Source organism: Penicillium paradoxum, assembly GCF_028828445.1.
Source record: "Penicillium paradoxum strain IBT 22861 chromosome Unknown utg000002l_segment0_segment0, whole genome shotgun sequence".
NCBI classification, from domain to species: Eukaryota; Fungi; Ascomycota; class Eurotiomycetes; order Eurotiales; family Aspergillaceae; genus Penicillium; species Penicillium paradoxum.
In genome coordinates, this window is record NW_026643180.1 from 2,487,133 (window position 1) to 2,503,446 (window position 16,314).

At 46.2% G+C, this 16,314-nt stretch overlaps 5 protein-coding genes across 5 annotated transcripts; 4 read left to right on the forward strand and 1 right to left on the reverse strand.

Moving 5' to 3' along the window:
• Window positions 1-151: 151 nt before the first annotated feature.
• Window positions 152-4,036, forward strand: N7457_000925 (uncharacterized protein; the record flags this gene model as incomplete). The annotated part of the gene is made up of 9 exons (XM_057171971.1): window positions 152-234; window positions 291-513; window positions 558-617; window positions 678-1,218; window positions 1,269-1,361; window positions 1,419-2,931; window positions 2,985-3,494; window positions 3,542-3,733; window positions 3,790-4,036. The coding sequence occupies 9 exons, from the start codon at window positions 152-154 to the stop codon at window positions 4,034-4,036; spliced, it is 3,462 nt and encodes a 1,153-aa protein (XP_057035874.1).
• Window positions 4,037-5,026: 990 nt separating this feature from the next.
• N7457_000926 (Glycoside hydrolase family 29) lies at window positions 5,027-6,635 on the forward strand (the record flags this gene model as incomplete). Its single annotated transcript, XM_057171972.1, has 4 exons — window positions 5,027-5,677; window positions 5,742-5,871; window positions 5,934-5,985; window positions 6,044-6,635. 4 exons carry the CDS (start codon window positions 5,027-5,029, stop codon window positions 6,633-6,635), a joined length of 1,425 nt encoding a protein of 474 aa, XP_057035875.1.
• Window positions 6,636-8,349: 1,714 nt separating this feature from the next.
• N7457_000927 (uncharacterized protein) lies at window positions 8,350-9,897 on the reverse strand (the record flags this gene model as incomplete). The annotated part of the gene is made up of 1 exon (XM_057171973.1): window positions 8,350-9,897. One exon carries the CDS (start codon window positions 9,895-9,897, stop codon window positions 8,350-8,352), a length of 1,548 nt encoding a protein of 515 aa, XP_057035876.1.
• Window positions 9,898-12,458: 2,561 nt separating this feature from the next.
• Window positions 12,459-14,079, forward strand: N7457_000928 (uncharacterized protein; the record flags this gene model as incomplete). Its single annotated transcript, XM_057171974.1, has 6 exons — window positions 12,459-12,568; window positions 12,655-12,668; window positions 12,727-12,799; window positions 12,858-13,189; window positions 13,239-13,936; window positions 13,990-14,079. The coding sequence occupies 6 exons, from the start codon at window positions 12,459-12,461 to the stop codon at window positions 14,077-14,079; spliced, it is 1,317 nt and encodes a 438-aa protein (XP_057035877.1).
• Window positions 14,080-14,911: 832 nt separating this feature from the next.
• On the forward strand, window positions 14,912-15,577 carry N7457_000929 (uncharacterized protein; the record flags this gene model as incomplete). Its single annotated transcript, XM_057171975.1, has 1 exon — window positions 14,912-15,577. One exon carries the CDS (start codon window positions 14,912-14,914, stop codon window positions 15,575-15,577), a length of 666 nt encoding a protein of 221 aa, XP_057035878.1.
• Between the last annotated feature and the right edge of the window lie 737 nt (window positions 15,578-16,314).

A 16,314-nucleotide genomic window follows, 5' to 3' on the forward strand; every position in this document is an offset into this window, starting at 1 on the left:
TGGAGGAGGGCTCTAGATGACCAATCTGGAGAAGCTCGAGCGGGGATCTCGTCTCGTTCACCTTTTGAGGCTCTTCCTTCGCAATGACAATGAACATTGTATCTTAACTCAAGATATCGGCCTTCTGAGGATAGCTCTTTCACCGGCCACTATGGCCGAACCAACGTCCAGTGCCAGAGCTACCCAGACAGGGGGGTTGCAACAGATTCGAGTCGGTCCGAAAGTTGGGACTCTGTAGGTCGATTTCGCACCCAAAAACAAACAAAAGCAACAATAACTGATTGTCGCAGTCTACTCGCAGTAGGTGGAGTCGGAACAACTCCTCCAGAGCATTGGACGAACTCGAAAGGCGAGCTATGGCTGGGCACACTGGATGCTCAAAGTGCGCCTGACATCGGTCTTCTGTCTTTCCCAAATCGACTAGCGATAAATGGCGTTCTCTTCGAACGGGATATTGAACAAGAAGGCACTTCTCTTTTGACTGAGTTGCGTCGTCTCGTTGAAGATGAGACCGTATGGCTGTCCCCCAGGAAGCAGGGCAAGTCTAACTGCTCTAGGTGATACGAGCTCCAATCGTGATGGTCGCTCATAGCTTAGGTGGCTTGGTTGTGAAAAGGGTATGCCTCTGGCTACGTGATCTGTTTGCGATATTCTGGCTAAACCATCCAACTATCTAGGCCATCTGTCTAGCAAAGCAAAGTCCTAGAACTTTCCGGAATGTGATACGCAGGATCGCAGGATTCGTATTTATGGGTTGCCCGCATTCTTGCTCTCGCGACCTGGAAGATTGGACTGGGGTAGAAAACATTCTTCAAAAATTCACCAAGGGGAGGAATAATCTCCTCGATCCGCAGTGTGTTCAAAGCTTGGCTGTGGACTGTGAAAGCTTCCAACTCATCTTAGCTGGAGACAAAAAGCCAGTGCTGACCATGAGCGAGAAGAAAGGAATGAGCAAGCAGTTGATTGGAAAGAAGCATATAGTGGGTCTCCTTGCTGACTATCGCTCATTCCATGAGTACGAGGCTAACAAAGAACAGTTCGTTGACACGAATTCGGCAACTATTGGCCATAATCAAGAGACTGTGATAGAGGATAATTCTAATCATCGGGATCTTTGCATGATGTCCGCCGGGAGCGCAACTCTTGACAAGATTGTTGGTTTTCTTCATCTAGCACTAGATGACACAAGGAGAGCTATCGCGAAGGATTCTCCACGAAGTGAGTACCCCCTCCTGCGACATGCTGGACGTGTGCTTACAATAAACTAGCCAATAGACCTTCGGTCTTTGATGCATCCACTGTCAGAGACCAAAGTAGCGACGAAGAGAATATCTTAGGGGTGATAACTGAATCCCTATCAGGTCAGTTGAGAACTCATATATTAACGCACAAATATTTATTTACTGATTTCCCTGAAGGCCAGGATCTTCTTCGAGGTGCTGGTCGGTCCATTTTGACACCATCAGAACATGCCTCTTCCACCAACCGTGGATCATGGACGAAGGACGCTACAGCAGGCAGTGATAAGATCAATCCTGAAGCTCTTTCCGCCTTGAAGGATTTTACGGATTTCAATACTGATCAGCGAGATCCTATCTTGCCTTGCAAGTACATTCCATTACCTCGAGATCCTGTTTTTTCCGGACGAGAGGATACACTAGCAAGCATTCGGCAAGAACTTCTAGCCTCTGTGCAGGAGATCGAAGATGGATCCAATAGTTCTCTTAGTGAGATCATCGCCCCGTTGAATGTTTATTCTCTCTGTGGGCCAGGAGGAATGGGGAAAACTTCGATTGCCAATGAATTTGTCCACAGGTATGAGAAGGACTTTGATGCCGTTTTCTGGGTTGCAGCGGATGAGGAGACCAAGCTCTTCAATAGCTTTCGAGAGATCGCTCTCAAGCTTGGGATTATTTCTAACGCCGATGGCAAAGATCTCCCAGCAATCCGAGAAAAGCTCTTGGCATGGCTCGCCAACCCTCTTCGGTCATATGAGCACATGGACCATGTCAAACCAGAAAGAGCATCTTGGCTCATTGTGTTTGACAATGTGGATCGCGCTGATACACTGGAGGATTTTTGGCCGAAAGACGCTGCTGGCTCGGTACTAGTCACTTGTCGTGATCCATTGATCAAAAGCTCCATCTATCTGAGAAATACCGGAACTATTGTTCCCGAGCTATTGGAAGAAGAGGGGGTAGCCCTACTCCTTCGACTCACTCATCGAGAGAGCGATGAAGATGATACCAAAAAGGCTCCTGAGGTGGTTCAAGCCTTGGGTAGATACCCCCTTGCCATTGCACAAATGTCTGGCGTCATACTAGCTCGAGACCTTGGATTTAACGAATTTCTCGCACTGTATTCCGAGGAAACAGAACGAAGAGAAATGCTTGGGATTTCAGAAGGACAATCAGCTTCTCTTCGTCGGTACAACCAGACGCTTGGTACTGTTTGGGCATTAGATGATCTGAAAGACGGCAGAGCATTACTCGAAGCCATATCATTTCTTGATCCCGATAGCATCCCTGAAACACTCCTCGAAAATAATCCGGCTTGCAAGGATTGGAATCGCTATCCTCAAACCTCGTTGGAATACTCAAAGGCTCGTGCTGAGCTACTTTCGAGGTCACTGATATACAGGAACCGGGGCAAGAAGACCTTGCGTATCCACCGACTGATACAGGACACAGTGAGAACCCAGATGGATGATGCAACATTCACTGAAGTATACTCACGAGTGTTGGATATGATCGGTGCACGATGGCCGCGAGTCTTCAAAGGCTTCGGGAATGTACAAACTGACTGGCAACGGAATTCTGAGCTCTGGGCCCATATTCTGTCATTGTTCAAGTATCGTGATCGCTTTGACCCCACCACTGCTAATCTTGCCGTTTCGATCAAGCGGATGAACTTCGCCCTGGATGTTTTAATGTATGTAAACGACACGCTTGGTGTATGATGAACGGAACTGACACATAGACCAGGTTTAGCATAGTCGATTCCCGATTCAGCGCCTCGCCAACCATGCTAATATTCTACGGTTTCTTGAGAGGCTCAATTCACCAGAACGAGCCAAATTTCGAGCTACAAATGATGGATATCTTCTTCCTCTACTGCCGAGGAGAACTCGGGTTACATACCAACGACCGTGAATATCCTTTGCCTGATTTTGCCAAATGCGTCGAGCAGCTAGATTCATTACTTGACGATGATGCTAAGAAGGCTGATTCGTTCTTTGGTGCCGCGGTGAATGAGCTCGGTTGCGCCTATTTGATGAACTGGAACGAAGAGGACGGTCTGGTTCAATTCGAGAGATCAGCCACGATTCTACAGAACCTGAAACACCCCTCAGCGCAGGAAACGAGTATGGCACAAATCAATGTGGGATTTGTATATGGTTATCTTGGTCGGTACGATGAGGCTCTGGAGATCTTCAAAGCTGCATTGAGGGATCGTCACAGAGAGCTTGGTCAGGATGACTATTCTTCGTTTGTGTAAGTTGAAGAAAAGATGCTTCTATGTTGCAATACTAATTCTATAGGAACGGGAAATTGTATATGGGCTGGGGGAATGTCCTGGCTGCACAGGGTCGACTTGACGACAGCTTTAAATTCCACGTCAAATGTCTGGAGCATTACAAGCGTTCTGTTGGCAACTTCCACCACCGAACTGGTGATGGATGTGTAAAAGCATCGGACCATTTTGCTCGCACAGGAGATGATCCCACAGCGCTGTAAGTTTCACCATTTTGAGTCCGTCAATATAGCCACTGACTTATCATTCGTAAAGGGCGTTGCTGGACCAAGCTCTCAAAATCTTCAAACTTGACCCATACCACAAACCAGAAGCCGCCCGGGCTCACTATAAGAAAGGGAACGTCCTGAGGAAAATGGAACAAGAAGAAGAAGCCGAAAAGGAAATGGACACGGCTCTTGAGATTTTTAACAGCATCGTCCCTCTTGAAGATCGCGTTGGAAGCATTGATAAACTGGATGATGAGGACTTTGATCATTGGATCATGTTTTGGTCTCGGTAATGAAGGGGTCCTTCACTTATCCCAAGTGAAATGGCCTCAAATCAACTCGCGAAATATGCCAGCCAAAATTTGTCCTCAGCCGAGTAATGGCTCAGTTGGAGTCTCTTTTGCGGATCAGGTGATATGGACTTGCGGGTGTATTTTCTGTCACATGATGTATTGTGGCCTTGGTGCCTTGGGTCGAACAAACCTCTGTTTTGATCTCTCGGCTCCCTCTCACTTTCTACTCCGGCTATTTTCAGCTATGTTGTAGGTGATCAATACCTTGAACTTGCTCTCTCGGATTTTATTAGTCTCTTTGCTTTCAGTTGCTTCGCGCGACGAAGAAGGTTGGAGTGTATAGACTTGGGGGCGTTGAGCAATGCCCCAGGTAGCGTTTGGGTAAAACCATATCAAGCTATTGCAATTGGGCAAACCGGGCCATCTCCGATCATGTAGACTGCTCTCACTTCGATGTTGATTCCGATTAATTTGGGAAGTAGCATGGTTCATACAACCATATGTAGGGGGCCAGTGTGACGTTACAACTTGTCTATATTGACCCCGCATCATTGGATAGAGAGGTGATTGACTCCTAACGATGAAAATATATTAAAAGAGAGATCCTGCTCCTCTCGGGATAATCTCCTTGAAGATCAACGACGAATACGGATCGGAAGGTTCGCCATGCAATCGAGAACGAATGAGATCTATTTACCCATTAGCGAGTAGAGATGCCTCTCCTTTAAGGGCATCGGGGCATGCCCGAAGAGTGCAACTATAGTATTCATGCAAATGACGTGCCTGATGTCGATCTCCTGGAATAGTTTCTTCTCCGCTCAGCCGGTTGTTCTTCATCCTACCGTAGGAGCACCTTTCGTATGTTACATCACGAAGAAATGCACATATAATGTGAGCAATAGTGCCATGTTCATGATAAAACATTGGACTCTGGATCAATCACGTTTTCCACTCTTGGTTTCAAACAATCCCTGATCACCTCGTGGAACCATGAGATTCCCTAACAATGTATTATTTGGCCTAGGCGCCGCAACAGGCGCGTTGGCTGGTTCCTACCAGCCCAAGTTTCGCACTTCTCCAATTGACGGCTCGAAGATTGCGCTTCCAACGAAAGAGCAATTGGCTTTCCAAGATAAGGAGATTGGAGTTCTCATTCATTATGAGATAGCAACCTACCTCGACATCGACGGCTGCAATAAGGTCCCCGACCTTGTTCCTGACATCGACCTGTTCAACCCGAGCAACATCGACACTGATGGATGGATGGACTCAGCCGCTGCGCTGGGCGCAAAATACGCCACGCTTGTCGCCAAACACAACTGCGGGTTTGCGATGTGGCCGAGTGAAGTGACTTTCCCAGACCGGGAAAACGAGACTGTCCCATACAATTATACGATCGGCCAATCACCAGTCCATGGCCAGAACGTCGTCCAGAGTTTTGTGGACTCGGCCAAGAAACACAATATCGGGCATGGATTCTACTACAGTGTTGTGTGGAATAACTACCTGAATGTGCAGGACTCGGGAGTTCGTCCTGACGCTTGGGCTCCCGGCCAAGTGAACATTACCGACGGTACATACGACCAAATCGTCTATGACCAATTGAGCGAACTGTGGAAGAACTATGGCAGCTTGACTGAGGTATGAATGGAACATTAGCAACTACAGATTCACATGGCTAACTATATCTTTTCCCGCTCCGAAGATCTGGTTTGATGGAGGTTACAGCGCCTCGCAGAAAGACAAGATTGAGAGTCTCTTGCAGGAGACTCAGCCCCAAGCAGTCATTTTCGGTGGCTGCGGAACGGATGGAACGTGTGTGTCGGCCAATTCCAGTAAGTTGCACTCTGTGACTGGATGGCCTCGGGAGACAATAGCCTTCTTACATTCATTCTAGTTCGATGGATCGGAACAGAAGCTGGAGAGGCCCCGGAGGAGAACTGGTCTAGGTATGCAAGGCAAAATTCCCTGTGAGGTGCTGTTGAAAAGAAATATTGACTGTTATAGTGGCCTGACAAACGATGGCGGAGACTCTACGAGCCCGTATTTCTGCCCTGCCGAATGCGATACCACCCTGCAGACAGAGGATCGTTGGTTCTTCGGTGTTGACCAACCGTTAAGATCTCTTGACGAGATGATCGGTGTCTACCACAAGACTGTTGGCCGAAACTGCATCCTCGAGCTGGATCTCGCCCCGGATCGAACAGGAGCTATCCCCAAGGAACACGCAACCCGTTACAAGGAACTTGGCGATTTCATCAACGCGTGCTATGGCAAGACTGTTGCGGATGATGCGACACACGATTCCAACGAAAATGGCGAGTATAATATCAAGCTTAGCAAGCCCACTGAAATCGATCGCATTGTGATGATGGAGGATCAAACAAACGGCCAAGTGATTCGGTCCTACGAGGTCCATGCGAAAATCGAAGGTGGTAATGGCGAATTCCAGCTTGTTTCAAATGGAACAAGTATTGGCCATAAGAAGATCGATATCTTTGACAAATCTGTCAAGGCTACGGAGGTCTCAATCAAGACTAAATATGTTGATACCCCCAAATGGCGATCTGTCTCGCTCCATCTTTGCCACAACCCCTGAAACGGCACTCTGGCAAGGGCAACCTAATGGTTATTCATGATCGTTAGGACTTGTTTATTTGAAGTGAGCCAGTGGAATTGTTTTGGTAGTAGCATCGTTTTTGTGACTCCGGTTGTTCGGCCTACTCCTGGCACTTTTGGAGACGTTAGCTATGAAGTCCTTTTTCCTTGCAATGATATTTTCAGTGTTATTCCATCTTAGCAATTTTTTTACTCTAAACAATCTAGCGTGCTCGATGTTGCTACTTATCTACTGGGGCTTAGTAAAATGAAGGGAATCTCCACATTGATCCCTAGCCACGGTCTGCTGTGGAAGCTCTTGCCCGCGTCAGTGGACTACGACAGATTGACCCTAATGAAATCATAGATGAAATCGGAAGGGAAGTTTTTGAGCTGTTACGCAGTTGAACTGATCTGCCGAGGTGTATAGCGCTCCAAGTGTTGATTTCAATCGAAATCGAATCTGTTGAATATGCTCGACTTTGAACTATTCTTGACTCCGCGCATTACTATATCATACATCGTAGTCCTTATGTAATTGAACCGGTCCATGCCCTATATATCTTAAGAATAGAAGAAGATATCTGTTGAAATGACTACGAAAAAGACTACTAAAAAATAATTGCAAGCCCGCAAGCACAGCCGACGATATGAAAAGCTTCAGTTTGCTTGCTTTCCAAGGTTGGACATAGTTCCCTTGACTAGATATTTATTAAGGTCTTTATGATAGTGATTCAGATATTCTATCCGTTTGCCAGCCCCAACTCCAGGTATATTGAAAGATTCGATTCCAATGGAAATCGACACCTGAGCGCTATATACCTTCCTACCTGGTCTCTCCTGAAGGCACCAAACCTATTATCTCATTAGCACCCGTTTTTATCGCACCTACTCTGTTTCCTCGCTTCTCCGCATGTATGGAGCAGACAGCAATGATTTTCGGTGAAGTTACCGAGGCACCCAAGTGCAAGACAGTTTCATGCTATAATTTTCGAATTCAATTCTGAGATTTGGAACCATTGCAACTCTTGTTGAAAAGGGGATGGTGCCGGATATGCGCTCTGGTATCCTTCTAGGCTAGAGGGTTGTATCGATATGATGCAGTATCAAGCAATTCTGTGCGCTATCCTGGAAGCTCGGGGGAAGCGAATCGGCAGCGAATTCTGGGGCGACCTGATGGTGGTCCCTATGGGCTGGGTTGGGCTTCAAAGATTAAGCCCATAGCCCACTGCTGGTTGAGCTTTGGGCCCGGAGGTCTAATGGTGGATAGCTTTGGGCGGACTCTACTGAGAAGGACATCGAAATTCATGATGAAAATTGCTGATCAAGCTAAGAAGCTAAGCTACAGCATTTCTACAAGCTGTGAGTAATAAGTATTCCTTATTGTTAAGTTTCAGAGGGTGATATACCTCACCACTCTCTGTGATCCCTCGTCAGATCCCCAAAATAGGAGGTCTGATGAGCAACACCTGTATGTAGATACCTAGTACATCCCAGTGTACTGTCTCACCAATACGTAAGTTGGAGAGACCCATGGGTAGATGAATCAACTGAACCTACATGTTACAGGATATAGTATATTGAGAAGTAACAAGAAGTTTCGTCATACTTTATAAAATGGATAATGGATCCCTATATTTGCCAGGCTATAAGAACAGAAACGGAGGAAAGTAAAAATTACATCCGACTTAAATCAAGGTCTAACAGTGGTCAGATTACCGTGCACGCTTCTGCGGTGGCCGCTCGTCAAAATCTGCGTCGTCATCAAAATCGTGTGGTCTTTTTCGCCTCAGTTCCGCAGCTTCTGCGAGTATAAATAGGGGGTTAGTAGCAGGGTCAGGCTTCTTAGTGGGAGCTGGGGCTGGGGCTGGGAAAGGGACAGGAGCAGCAGCAACAACTTGTGCAGCCAGTGCAAGCATATCTAGGCCTGATCTATCTTCTGCTTCGGAGGAAGACGAAGAAGTGACAGAGAAGCTAGGAACACTGATAGAGTCGGAGGATTCCAAATTCTCGGGGTCGGGGTCAGCTGCAAGTTCGGCAGCCGGAGGAGGTGGTGGTGGCGGAGGGGGAGCAGCACCGGTGTCTTCTGCTTCGGGGGAGCTAGAATCCTCTTCCGCTTCAGAAGAGCTAGAACCGTCTTCGGGGGAGGAGGAGCTAGAAGCGTCCATAGAGTCAGAAGATCTATAAATATCCATAGGGTCAGAAGAGCCATGGTTATCTACAGAGTCGGAAGAGGTAGAAACATCCATAGAGTTGGAGGAGCTAGAGGTATCCATAGAGTCAGATGATCTATAAATGTCAATGGATTCAGAAGAGGTGGAAGAGGTAGAATTAACTTCTGCTTCAGAAGATCTAGAATCGTCCATAGCGTCAGAAGAGGTAGAACGACCCATAGAGTTGGAAGAGCTAGAAGTATCCATAGAGTCAGATGATCTATAAATGTCAATGGATTCAGAAGAGGTGGAAGAGGTAGAATTAACTTCTGCTTCAGAAGATCTAGAATCGTCCATAGCGTCAGAAGAGGTAGAACGACCCATAGAGTTGGAAGAGCTAGAAGTATCCATAGAGTCAGATGATCTATAAATGTCAATGGATTCAGAAGAGGTGGAAGAGGTAGAATTAACCTCTGCGTCGGAAGATCTAGAATCGTCCATAGCGTCAGAAGAGGGATAATTGAGCATGGAGTCGGGAGAGGTAGAATAGCACATAGAGTTGGAAGGGCTAGAAGTATCCATAGAGTCAGATGATCTATAAATATCTATAGATTCAGAAGATGTGGAATCATCGGAGTCATCGTCAGCTGCAGGAGCGCCTCCCAGAGGGGGAGGGGGAGGGGGAGGTGGTGGTGGTGGAGGAGGAGGTGGTGGAGGTGGTGGAGGAGGAGGCAAAGGGACCCGCCAGGTAGGATCGACGAAACGGTGGAATCTAAGAATATCAAAGAGGATTCCACCTAGGACATCATCAGTCTCTGCCGATTGAACTGATGGTGGCAGTTCGGCCCTCCTAGCGAGAATGGCTTGTTCAAAGTCATGGCCACCATTTGCTCTCGCAAACATCCTGTTCCAGGTGTGGGTTGGGTCAGCGAGCCAAGCTACTAACATAGGTTCATAGACAGAGCGAATGACATCGAGGGTTTCCTGGCGCATACGAGCGTTTGCCACACCGTCGGTGTCTAAATGAAGGTATAGAGGCATCCAAATTCTTCGTATATTCGCGACGGATCCGCTCATACCAAGGTAGAGCCTCATAGTTGTGCGAGGCATATTGGAAGAGAATAGAACCCTAGTATTCAAAATGTTTAAGTCGTCAAGTTCACAGTTGTTTTCGGTTGTTGTTTTTGTTGTTGGTGGTGGTTATCAAGGGTTGAGCTGGGCTCTGTGGATCATTAAATACCGGAGGTCCGAGGACTCTTTACCAAAGCCAAGGCGATGATTACATTGTTATTTCCCATCTTCATTGGCATTATTTATTGTATACACTTTGTCTTTCTTCGGAATAAAGCCGTGAATGGATCAATAATGCCGAACAAACTCTGTTAATAGAACAATATTTCTTTCAGATGGATAGAGCAGGATTGTCTCCACAGCTAGAAAAAGAAACAAGATACAAACTGTTAGAGATTCAAAGACTCTACTTGACATCCATTGCGAAGGGGAAACGAAGAACGTAATCTAGGTAAACCCCTTGTCGCCAGTATGCCACTTTCAAGGTTGACAAGGCGGGATTGACTTGAGAGCCAAATCGAAGATAAAGATAAACCTCATCCCGATTCTCAGACTATTTATAGTGCGCTCAGCTTTATCACCCCGAGTCACGCGACCGTAAAGCGGCGCCCATCTGTTTCTCGGCCGGGCGACACCCACCGAACTACTGACTGCGTATAAGCCACACGCCAGTAAGTCAGTGGATGACCACGGTCCACCAGTGAACACTGTTGTTTGTTTGTTTTTTCCTTCTTGTTGAGGCCTGCTGCCTCGGGCCGACAGAGCCCATCAGATAAATAGTTCCTTCTTCCTCCTTCCTCTCTCTCTCTCTTTTTCTCCCGTCCTGCTCCCTCTGGCTAGCTCAGCAAGACATAGTTTTCTCCTTAGCTCTGATTGACCTAGCCTTTCTAGCCTTTTTTTGCCGTCTTGCATTTGTTATAGAAGGGTGGAACCTAAGAAGGACTCAGAACTTATTAATTATATAATATGATTTAATTGCAGGTATGTCCGAGGTTAATTGACAGAGACATGGTGATCATATGTTACGCATATGTGAAAAATACGTGAGGGAGAATGATGGAAGAAGAAGATGTCAACATGGAAAATGTAAACAAATAAAATCTCAGTTCATGTTGTTGAGGGAGGAGCACTGGTGTTCCACTTCAGGTAGGAGCAAATATATATCATGTTAAGTATATGTTCTGAAGCTATATAATGGATATTTAGACTTAAATGTAACTTATAGTAGTAGAGAAATACATGTTAAATTATTTAAATCATCTATACAGTAGGTATGTATCTAGATATAGTGGTAAACATAAGGTTTTTTTATGGTGATGCAGAAATGTATAGACAGTACAGTATGTGTAAGTAGCTTTTTCGTAGTGTGATTGGTTGAAGAAGATGAGATAATCAATGAATTCTGAGCCCCCGGGACCTAAGAAGGAGGCAGAATTCACGGATAATCTCCTGGGTCCTACGGAGAACATCCCGAACCCTTCCGAGCTGGAACCCGGGCCTGACTTGCACACTGTGATCTCTTCTGTACAGTCATGATATGATCCAAGCCCGTGTAGCATCTAATACATACGACCATAGGGTGTGGAAAACAGGGCTTCCCGTCCGCTCAGCCGTACTTAAGCCACACGCCGGTGAGTTAGTAGTTGGGTGGGTGACCACCAGCGAATCCTCACTGTTGTATGTTTTTATTTTTTGATTTATTCTCTTTGTTTTTGCCATCGACATAATGATTCTTCGTTCCAATTCCTACGGTGCCCCTAACACGGTGTTCCAGCTGGGATCTGAGATTTGCTCCGAGGACACCCAACCACAATCACTATATACCGGGTAGCTGGGAGGTAATCGGTGAGTTTTTGAGATTTCCGCCATTGCCCAACCACACCACGCCGATATGATTTTGGACTCAGACACATTTCTATGGAATATATGATGATAGATCAGGTCCTTCATTTGAAGATGTCTTTTCTGGGCCTGTACAGGGCAGGCCTTCTAGAATCTCACGGTCCCTCGGCACCCGGTGAACAAAAGGAGTGACAAGCTCTTGTATATCTTATTCGGCAAACAGGCGGAACACGGAAAGGGACATCCGCTTCCGGAGAGACCGACGGCGCATTTTCTGCGTTGGACACGGAAAGTGGGCCCGGAACAGGAGCGGAACAGGAACTCATGCTTAATGCTCCTTCGAAGACGACATATCTTTTCATAGGTGAGATTAAAGTGGTATTTGTTCCAGTTTACACTCCACCTAACGCGGGGAAGAAGCGTCCAAGAATCCGGGGTTTTTTATAGCTCTTTTAATGTTCTATGAGACATGATTCAGGCACAAGGCCCCAGAATGCCTGGAGTGACCATCCTCCCCCTCGCTGATTGATATAAAAGAAAACAGTGACGAAATAGACCATCTCAGTCTCAGATATTCTGTACTTTCCTCTCAAATCTAACCTCTCTCTTATATCTTTTAATCCATACTTCAATCAGCCCGAAATCATTCTAGCGAAATAGTGGGGCCATGGCAAATGGCAGATTTTTCCTGCGGCGACTTAGAACCTGTGCTCAATGAGTCAACATCAACTTATCATCAACCCTTTGACAACAACAACATGGAGAAAAACACAGAAAAGGATATGGAGAAGGACATGGAGAAGGTCACGGAGGTTGCCATCGATCTGGAGAAGTCAGACGATCCCTTTGGCGAGGAAATTGCTGGGGGGTGCGTTACAAGAGTATGAAGTGGTGGTAAGTCGACACTCAGGGAATACGCAGCAATTCATCATAGAGTACTAATCATGCGTTTAGGAACTGCGCAATTTGTACATTCACCCCGATCGGACTATATTCAATCATGAACCACAGCTAAACAGTCAACAGTGATGATTGCCCAGTCGGTCTCACTGGGAGTTCTCTCCCTCCCGTCGTCGATGGCAGTTTTGGGTTTAGTCCCGTACGTCCGATGACAATCTGTCCGCGTTTTGTTTCTAGATTGATGCTAATCCTGGCAGTGGTTGTATCATTATTATTGGTATCGGAGCTTTGACTACCTACACTGGATATGTGATCGGCCAGTTCAAAATGCGATACCCTCACGTGCATAACATGGCAGATGCCGCAGATATCTTGTTCGGCGCTTGGGGTCGCGAACTTGTTGGGGCTGCCCAGGTCATTTGCTTCGTTTTCCTTATGGGCGCTCATGTCTTGACATTCTCTATCATGATGAACACCCTTAGCAATCATGGTGCTTGTACCATCATTTTCTGTCTGGTGGGAGCCATCCTCTGCTTTTTCCTGACTCTCTCAAGGCGTCTGGAGGAAGTTTCATACTTGGGCATTATCTGTATGTCAGAACTCTTCTCTGCTGTTGGAACCAAACTAACCATCACTAGCCTCACTGTCAATCTTCATCGCCGTGATGATCACCATGATCGCTATTGGTGTTGAAGCACCCGATCCCAGAGCATACGCCATCACCCACCCAACTCTGATGAACGGCTTCTCCGCTACTCTCAACATTGTGCTTGCTTATTCCGGCCATATGTCCTTTTTCGTCTTCCAGTCGGAGCTAGCAGACCCGAAAGACTACCCCAAGGCGCTAATTACCTTCCAAGCAACGGATACATCGCTATACCTCATCACTGCCCTCGTTATTTACCGATACGGCGGGCCGAACGTCCTCAGCCCCGCCCTGTTGAGTGCAAGCGAACTCGTTTCGAAAATTGCATTCGGTATCTCCATCGGTACGATCGTCATTGCTGGTGTGGTCATTTGCCACGTCGGTGCAAAGTGCATTTACGTGCGGATCTTCCGTGGCACCCATAGGATGAGCGAGAGATCTTTCCTTTCATATGGCACTTGGGTACTGATCACTTTCCTCATGTGGGTTATTGCGTGGTTGATCGCCAACGCGATTCCTGTGTTCAACGATCTGCTCAACATGATCGCGGCGGCATTCTGCAGCTGGTTCTCATTCGGTCTGGAAGGCCTCTTCTGGTTGAGCATGAACCGCGGAAAATATCTTTCAAGCAAACGAAAGATGGCCTTGACTGCGCTTAACATCTTCCTTGTGGCCTTGAGTTGTCTGATCGTAAGTTCTCCTACTTTTTGGTTCATGACAAGTTGATATACTAACGATATTAGTGTGGAATGGGTCTTTGGTCGTCAGGAACCAGTATTCGTATCAATGCGCAGACTGCACACAAACCCTTCTCCTGCGCAAACAACGCCTGAACAACTCTTGCGCATCACGGTCTGTTCCGAATATCCTCAACGATATGACGATAGATCGAACCTGTACATTTAATTGTTGATATAGATCGCACATGTATTCATAGAATCTCACTGTCATTTAAGGTTTCATATCACACGAAAGCTCCCACTTAGTGATATACTCTTTGTTAGACCTCCCCACCAGCCCACAAAGCCCAAGGCCCAACCCGCCCCAACCTAGAAATGGACTGGGCTTTGGGCCCGGTCCCTAGGCCCATCGATGGACTATGGGCCTCGAACAATACAAACATGCTAGATCTTGGCAGATACATAAGTCATATAGAATTTTCTAGTATTTTTAGGTATTCAGATTACCTTCTAAGCCCTAACTTGACCGAGTTCTTCTGCGGTAGGCTCATAGACTCGAAGATGCGTGAAATACAGGCATTAAACAGTAGCTCTATAAGCGCTAAGTCTGTGTTTATGCATACAAAAGGGCTTTATTGGGGGCCTTATGACCCCTAATAATGGGCCGTGGGCTTATTTGGCTTCGAAGGTAAGGCCCAACCAAGCCCATTACGGCGGTCGACTCTTTGTTCTATCTGGCCTAATTGCCCGTCTTTCAGCTCATTATGCTTCTTCCCTCGGTTTCCCTTCCTTCTTAGATCTTCGCAGACAAAGGTATTGATTGACCCTGCTGTAACTCTTGTTTTGATTATTCTATTCTCTACTATATAAGCTATTGCCATGGACACGCTCTAAAGGCTTCTTGAGAAACATTCTCATACAAGATTATACGCTCGTAAGCACTCTACTCTATCAACTACTCAAAAAGTTCTATCACTATTGCGCAATGGCTGATCAATATCTGCAGAGGGAGGAAAGTGGGCGGAAACTGCAACAATGGATGGAAAATCCTAACGAGCCAGGGTGCCCATACCCCAGGTCCACATTCGCCATCACTCCAGAATCTTCTGACTGGCTCATAACTCACGAATCAGATGGACTAGAGAAAGTGTGGCAGGTATGGACTGTACCCCTTGGCTTACCGACTACAATTGAAAGGAGGGAGATCACAAATGAAGTAGGTCGGAAATTAGAGTGGGAGGGACGTACGGCACTAGGGATGATTTTGATTGACTGGATCTGTAGATCGAGCCAACGTATCAGTCCATTCATCTCGGAATTCACAAAAGCTGTATACGAGATGGACTTTCCCATCGATAGTCTACAATACCTGTTTTTTGCTGACATCATGGAAAATGGCACTTTGCCGTGTATTATGGATATTTACAAATCTCGTGAAGGACTAGAGTTCCCTTCCAATGAGCCGCAGAGCTGGATGCCCTCGTCGCCGGAGTATCATGCCCTCCTGGGCACTAGGATTGGAAAAATTGCGTCAGCCGTTGTTTTGGGCGCTTGGGGCCAAGGTAAGAAGCGAATCGGAAAGATCTTTACTTTCCATACTGGAGCTAAGATTAGTCAGGTCAATGTCCGGTTCGATATTGAGGATATCTGAGAATGTTCCTTCGTCGACTCTCGTCTCCATGGGACTTTGGATCGTTTTTGCTAACTTTCATCTATATGCATCAGTTTTAGATAGGCGAGTAAAGGTAATTTCGAGTTTAGAATATATACATTCTACTAGATAGGAATGTTCGTGGAATCGTATGTTTTTTTCTCTTTTTTCTTTTATGTGTTGTTGTCGCGACCAATCACCAGAATCAGTAACTTTGTCGCAGGAAATCGAGTTGTCCTCGCGCTGGGATAATATGTCCTCGCAAAGTATTGAGCTGTCCTCGCGCATGATACCTGTTCCGCCAATAAGACAAAGCCCAAGTTTCATTCATCTGCTTCTTTCCTAATCTCTAGAATTTCCTAGTAACATGTCTCCAGCAATGCTACATATATATTATTATGGATAGAATTCGCGATTGCCATACCATTCAATGCTTTTTGGATGGCAAGTTTTATCCCCACATATCCAATTCACGTAGGTCTTAGATCTGAGATAAATGATTGTCATCTTTGATTGGGGGAGGGAAGGGGAAGCATTTCGATATAGTTAATAAAAAGGACGATTTGGAAGATTGGATATACTTCTGAACTGGGCAAAAAGACTTGTTGAAATATTCTAACTAAGAGTCAAATGAAAGCATACCGTGCTAAGCCGGTATCCCATTTGATTAATTTTGGTTTTCGCCGGGGAATAGAATGTTCTTCAAAATTCGCGAACCTGATCAGCGTTCTTTCGAG